General features: G+C 41.7%; 1 protein-coding gene across 1 annotated transcript in view; it reads left to right on the forward strand.

The window, feature by feature from the left end:
- The window catches only part of ANKRD16 (ankyrin repeat domain 16), a gene marked incomplete at its 5' end in the record, with an annotated part of 24,064 nt that overhangs the window by 4,940 nt on the left and 12,071 nt on the right, over positions 1 to 7,053 (forward strand). The window contains 4 exons of the mRNA XM_011974952.1: positions 1,917 to 1,959; positions 3,306 to 3,414; positions 4,197 to 4,358; positions 6,871 to 6,949. Of these exons, the coding sequence (XP_011830342.1) occupies positions 1,917 to 1,959; positions 3,306 to 3,414; positions 4,197 to 4,358; positions 6,871 to 6,949 (393 nt within the window). The remainder of the gene's footprint in view (positions 1 to 1,916; positions 1,960 to 3,305; positions 3,415 to 4,196; positions 4,359 to 6,870; positions 6,950 to 7,053) is intronic.

Consider the following 7,053-nt stretch of genomic DNA (forward strand, 5'->3'; position numbering starts at 1 on the left):
CACGCCTGTAATCCCAACACTTTGGGATGCTGGAGGCAGGTGGATCACCTGAGGTCAGGAGTTCAAGACCAGTCTGGCCAACATGGTGAAACCCCATCTCTACTAAAAATACAAAAATTAGCCAGGCATGGTTGCGGCTCCCTGTAATCCCAGCTACTCGGGAGCTCTAGAGTCTGAGGCCAGAGAATGACTTGAACCCAGGAGGCAGAGGTTGTACTGAGCCAAGATTGCACTACATTACACTACAGCTTGGGCAATAAGAGCAAACCTCCATCTCAAAAAAAAAAGAGCATTTAGGGGCCTTTTGGCATATAATCAATTTCTAAAACTAACATAACTTGGCTAGCATGCTGTTGTATTAGTTTATTTTTCGTATGTATCTGTGTTATCCTCCCTAGATTATTTGCCCATGAGCTGGTTCTGTGGTACATAGTCTTTGACCTTGGGCAAGGAAATTAGTCTCTCTCCTGAACAAGTTTCCTCATCCACCAAATAATGTCAGTGACGGTATGTCTCAGGGTTGTGGTAGAGTTTAAAGAGCGTGATGTATGTAAATCCTTTAGAAGATGCTTGGCACATAGCACGAAGTAACTGGTTAGTGATATTTTCTTTATCATGTTTACATTGTTACTCTTAAAGGAAGGAGGGAAATATATGTCCTCATAGCCTTAGTAACACCTACCATAGTGCTATACATTTAAATAAATATAGTACTCATAATTAAATGCCTTGGCCCAATAATCTAATGTAAATTTGGGTTACAGTTTTTATTATTTGGAGCAGTGATTCTTAACTCTGAATTAGCTATTTGTAGATTATTTTAAATTAGTAAAAAGTTTCTATTTGCTCATTTGTTTGAAGAAAGTAAAAAGAAAAACAATTAGTAAAAAGTAAAACTACTGTAATTTCAGAAATTAGATATTAAGGAGCTCAAGAGTCTAGATCAAAAAATTCAGAAAATAACTTGTAGCTTTCTAGGTAGTACACTGATTAGGATACAGGGCTTTTAGTTTCTCTAAAAATCATCACTTGTGACATTTTATAGTGTTACTTTTTGGTTTTTGTTTTTTGGTTTTTTTTTTTTTTTTTTTTTTTTTGACAGAGTCATGCTCTGTCGCCCAGGCTGGAATACAGTGGTGTGATCTCGCCTCACTGCAACCTCTGCCTCGTAGGTTCAAGTGATTCACGTGCCTCAGTCTCCTGAGTAGCTGGGATTACTGGCGTGTGCCAGCATGCCCAGCTAATTTTCATATTTTTAGTAGAGACGGGGTTTAACCATGTTGGCCAGGCTGGTCTCGAACTCCTGACCTCAAGTGATCCACCCACCTCGGCCCCCCAAAGTGCTGGGATTATAGGCATGACCCACAGTTGGCAATTAGGGACCAAGGAATCCTTTCTAAAGCTTTGCAAGTAAGTAGAAAACTTTTTTTTAGCTCATGAATTATTTGACCAGTTTCTCCCCTGGAGAAACAATCAGCACTCCATCATTCACCCAAAGTAGGGGAAGACAAATAGTCATAACCTTTGAGTATAGTTACTTTTGGTAGGGGAATTAAATCCAGGCTATTTTGTCATGGATTACTATTACAATATTTTGCATTTCCTGGGCAAAAATGGACTGGCCTTGGGGATTCGCAGCACAGAAGCGTGAGCTCAGGATTGAAAGTTTCCCGTGAAAGTGCACGTAAAGATAAGATAATCAAGTGTTGACTGCGTACATACAAAGTGAAAACATCATTGTTTACCACTTTATCCAGTTAAATATTTATTTGTGTAGGGCGGTAACAGTGTACCCTATTTAATGACTCCTTCTTGTAAGCTATCACTAATAGAATGGGGCAGAGAGCAAAGCGAGGAGGCAGGAAATATTTTATGTGTGCACTAAAAAGCTCTAATTGTCAGCTTTCTCCTCCCAGCAATGCATGGCCATTTAGAGGCAGTCAAGGTGCTTCTTAAGAGGTAAGAACAATATAACAAGTTGGGGAAAATATTTGCTAACTATGACAAAGAGTTATTATCAGTGCTACATAAAGAGCTCAGACACATTTTTGAGAAAGAAATTAGGCTTTCAAAAGAAAAATAAAAGACATAAGCAGATAAAGAATATAAAAAATAACAAATATCTGGGGAAAATGTTTTCAGTGGCAAAATCATCCATTTTTCTATCTTTTTCAACAAGCATTTATACAAATTCATTTAGCACTTAATATAAAGTAAGCCCTGTACCAGGTGCAGGGGCCACAACAGAACAAGACACATGTAGTTTCTACCCTCCTGGAACTCACAGACTGGCAGGAAAGACAGACCATGAAGGAGTCCCGAAAGTCCGGTGTGCATTACAAGGACTTTCAGGATCCCTACAGAACAAATAATGGGAAGACCCAATTTGGCCTAAGAGTAAACAATCTCAGCGCCAGTGTTTAAGCTGTGACCTGAAGGAGAAAAAGAAATTAGCTGAAAGCGGGAGGCAAGGGAGCATTCCAGAGAGCAATAACAGCACCCATGGATGCTCCCAACCAGGAAAAAGTGTGGTAGATTTAAGAAACCGAAAGATGCCTAGAGTATGCTGAAGCCTGAACATTGAAGGAGAGGGTGAATGCTATCAGCCACATTGAGTTTTCCCTTTTTTTTTTTTTTTTTTTAAGTTTTTGAGATGGAGTTTCCCTCTTGTTGCCCAGGCTGGACTGCAGCGGCGCAATCTCAGCTCACTGCAACCTCCACCTCCCAGGCTCAAGCGATTCTCCTGCCTCAACCTCTTAAGTAGCTGGGATTGCAGGTGCATGCCACCACACCCAGCTAATTTTTTATATTTTTGGTAGAGGCAGGGTTTCACCATGTTGGCCAGGCTGGTCTTGAACTCCTGACCTCAGGTGATCCACCCACCTTGGTCTCCCAAAGTGCTGGGATTACAGTCGTGAGCCACCATGCCCAGCTTGGACACAGATGTCTTAAATATTTTGGCTGTGGAATTGAGGGATGGGGGTAATCAATTGATTAGGAAGGATGAGGGAAAGACAGTGGGAAGGGGTGACTTCAGGGCCTCTGGTGCAGGAAGCTGAAGAGACCAAGTGCTGTCAAATGGGATGGAGAAGGTTAGAGGAACAACGGGTCTGCTGGGGAAGACCATCATGCTCCTGAAGGCTTAGTGCTCAGTTCGGACACTGAGATGGGGGAGAATAGAGAGAGCTCCATGCTCACAGGCCATTTCCACACATGCAGTCCACCTGCAGATGATCAGGTGTCAACTGTCCCTTGGGTTTGAGGTGATGAATTTTCTCAGCTCTTACTTGGGGTTTTGGCTCTAGGTGCCAATATGAACCAGACTACGGAGACAACTGTGGCGTCACCCCCTTGATGGATGCAATCCAGTGTGGTCACATTGATGTCGCTAGGCTGCTCCTTGATGAACATGGGGTATAAAAATGGTTGTGTTTTTATTCTTTTATTTCTTCTTACAAATTTTAGATCACAGGATAAACAGAGCACATCGTTGCTCAGATCCCAGAGCATTCCCCAGCCCCTCCAAACTCTCTCTGCGACTTGGTGACCTCTTTAAGCACCAGTGTTCCCATCTGTAAAATGGAGAGAAATTTAGTTTCTTCAGAAAGTTTTACGAGGACTAAATAATATAATGTACATAAAGCAGTTGGCAAAATATTCAGTAAATGGTAGCTATTTTATAGCAATAATAACAACAAATTGTCTCTGCTGAGAGTGCTTTTGGCACCATAGCCTGGAACATTGAATCATAACCATCTTTTTGATTTGAGAGCAGGGCACGATGGCTCATGCCTGTAATCCAGCACTTTGGGAGACCAAAGCAGGTGGGTAACCTAAGGTCAGGAATTTGAAACTAGCCTGGCCAGCATGTTAAAACCTATCTCTACTAAAAATATAAAAATTAGCCAGGTGTAGTGGCACACACCTGAGGCTGAGGCAGGAGACTTGCTTGAACGAAGGAGATGGAGGTTGCAGTGAGCCCAGATTGCACCACTGCACTCCAGCCTGAGCAACAGAGTGAGACTTTGTCTCAAAAAAAAAGAGTCCTTTGAGGATGAGACAAAAGCCACATATCCTCCACCCAGAGAGCTATGCGTAAACAGCTCAGTTCTGCTGAAGCGCCAGCAGGTGCCCAGATCTGAGTTGCCCTGTTTCTTATCTTTGACCTTTGCTCCTTTCTCTCCTCTGCCCACTAGGCTTGCCTTTCAGCAGAAGACAGCCTGGGTGCCCAGGCCCTGCACAGGGCAGCTGTCACGGGGCAGAACAAAGCCATCCGATTCTTGGTCTCTGAACTTGGCATCGATGTAGATGTGAGAGCCACGTCAACCCACCTCACAGCACTGCATTATGCAGCTAAGGTTTGTTACTTCTTACAACATTGTCCCAGCTTCCCCGAGGCTTGCCTTACTCCATTGATGGGTAGCTCCGTAGCCTGGTTTCTTTGGCCCCATCTCTGTGGAGGAAATTGCCCATGATATTCTTCTGAAATGGTCAGGATTCTGAAGCAGTTTATCTCTTCAAACAGAAACCTGACTTGAATTTGTTTCTAGGCAAAAACTTACTTAAAAAAAAAACTTTTACTCCATAGAGTGCCTCCCTGCTCACACACAGGTTTTTGTTTTCAGGAATAATGTTATTTGAAGCCATAAATACCCATTGTATGAAATTCTTGGCTCTCCATTCTTATACTGGATTCCAGAAGTTAAGAACTCTTCAGCCAGGGCAAGAGAATTGCATTTACTAGGCTCTCTGGGGTGTGAAATATTGAAGATAAACAAACATTTTCAGTGGAAAAGTAGCTATTTTAAATGCTAGGAGCGTTTTGCATATTATCCTTAACATTATCTATTGGCTCTATGCCTTTACTTATTTTTTGTTTTTTTGTTTGTTTTTGTTTTTGCTTTTGTTTTGAGATGGAGTCTTGCTCTGTTGCCCAGGCTGGATTACAGGTGCGTGCCACCATGCCTGGCTAATTTTTGTATTCTTAGTAGAGACAGAGTTTCACCATGTTGGCCAGGCTGGTCTTGAACTCTTGACCTCATGATCCACCCACCTCGGCCTTCCAAAGTGCTGGGATTACAGGTGTAAGCCACCACGCCTGGCCTACTTGTTTTTCTAATCAATTACATTCTCCTGCCTGATGTCTTGCTTTCAAGCATCTGGGTAGATACACATGGATGTGCTCTGTGGCCACAGGGTCCTCCCATAGGAAGAGTGAACCTGGAACCTTAATTGTAGTCTCATCACATAGTAGCAGACTAACTGGCTAGACAAAGAGTGTATAAATTATTTCATAGGCCGAGCGTGGTGACTCACTCCTGTAATCCCAGCACTTCAGGAGGCCGAGGCAGGTGGATCATGAGGTCAGGAGATCAAGACCATCCTGGCTAACATGGTGAAACCCCGTCTCTACTAAAAATACAAAAAATTAGCCGGACATGGTGACAGGTGCCTGTAGTCCCAGCTACTAGGAAGGCTGAGACAGGAGAATGGCATGAACCCGGGAGAAGGAGCTTGCAGGGAGCCGAGATCGCGGCCACTGCACTCCAGACTGGGCAACAGAGCAAGAAAAAAAGAAAAAGATCAAGACCATCCTGGCTAACATGGTGAAACCCTGTCTCTGCTCAAAAAAATACAAAAAAATTTAGGCTGGGTGTGGTGATGCATGCTGGTAGTCCCAGCAACTAAGGAGGCTGAGGCAGAAGGATCACTTGAACCCAGGAGGCAGAGGTTGCAGTGAGCCAAGATCATGCCACTGCACCCCAGCCAGACTACATCTCAAGACTACATCTCAAATATATATATTTATTTATTTTATAAATAATATTTTATTTTAAAAAATATAATAATTCCTACTAGCTGTAATAGGAATTCCCATTTATGAGAGGTTATGATCTTTTCTAGTTTATCTGTGCCCTAAAGATTTTAACGAAGAGTGTATTTGCTTGGGAAATTTTAGAGTTTTGGGTTCTGTATAAATCACAAGATTTGTACTGCTCACAATGATGGAAACTAACTGCATTGGGTCAGTAATTTGGCCCACAGAGTTGATCATCTATATTCTAATAATTAAATGTCACCAAAATGTTTATTTACTGATTTATACTAGAATTGAGAATGATACACTATCTTACTTTAGATATGAAAATTTGGCCAGGCACAGTGGCTCACACCTCTAATCCCAACACTTTGGGAGGCTGAGGTGGGAGGATCCCTTGAGCCCAGGAGTTTGCAATCAGTCTGGACAACATAGTGAGACCTTGTCTCTACAAAAAAAAAAAGAATAAATTAGGGGAAAAAAGATATGAAAATTCACTTTTAGCAGTTGACTGTTTTAGAAAAGGTGCCTAATGTATGTTAGAGTCTGGGTTTAAAGTGTGAAAGGAAAATAAAAACTTAAGATCCCCAAGTCACTCTGCCAAAAGAAAAAAAAATTAAACTGAAAGCTGAGTCATACGGAAAGCTGCCTTTCCTTTTGTTCCTAAGCAGATAGCTACAGATAAAGGGTTAAATATTTCCACAGGTAGCTACTTTATATTCACCTTATCTTGTGTAAAGTGCCAATTTACTGAGAAGGAGATATTTAGTGTATCGTTGCCTATTCCCCCCACCTATTCCTTTTATCCTGCAGCGTGGATTCAGTAATGTGACCGTACCCTCCCCTCCTTTTCACTCCAGCCCTCTTCCCTTTAAATATTGAAGCCCTCAAAATAATCTTTGAAGAAAGACACAGATTTGTCTCTCGGGTACGTCCTTAACCTTGGCAAAATAAACGTCTACATTGATTGAGACCCCTCTCAGATACTTTGTGGTTCGCAAAAGGTTTTCTTTTATCCTCCTCACAGTGATAACAAATTTGTTTCCATTCAGGAAGGACATACAAGTACAATTCAGACTCTCTTATCCTTGGGAGCTGACATCAATTCTAAAGATGAAAAAAATCGATCAGGTACCGTTTAGTTTTATATATGCCTTGGAAATTAGTAAACTGAGTATAACCAATACACTTTTATATTTAAAACATTGATTTTATATTCTTCCTTTTTTTTTTTT

This window comes from Mandrillus leucophaeus, unplaced genomic scaffold (assembly GCF_000951045.1).
Source record: "Mandrillus leucophaeus isolate KB7577 unplaced genomic scaffold, Mleu.le_1.0 Scaffold15, whole genome shotgun sequence".
Lineage (NCBI taxonomy): Eukaryota > Metazoa > Chordata > Mammalia > Primates > Cercopithecidae > Mandrillus > Mandrillus leucophaeus.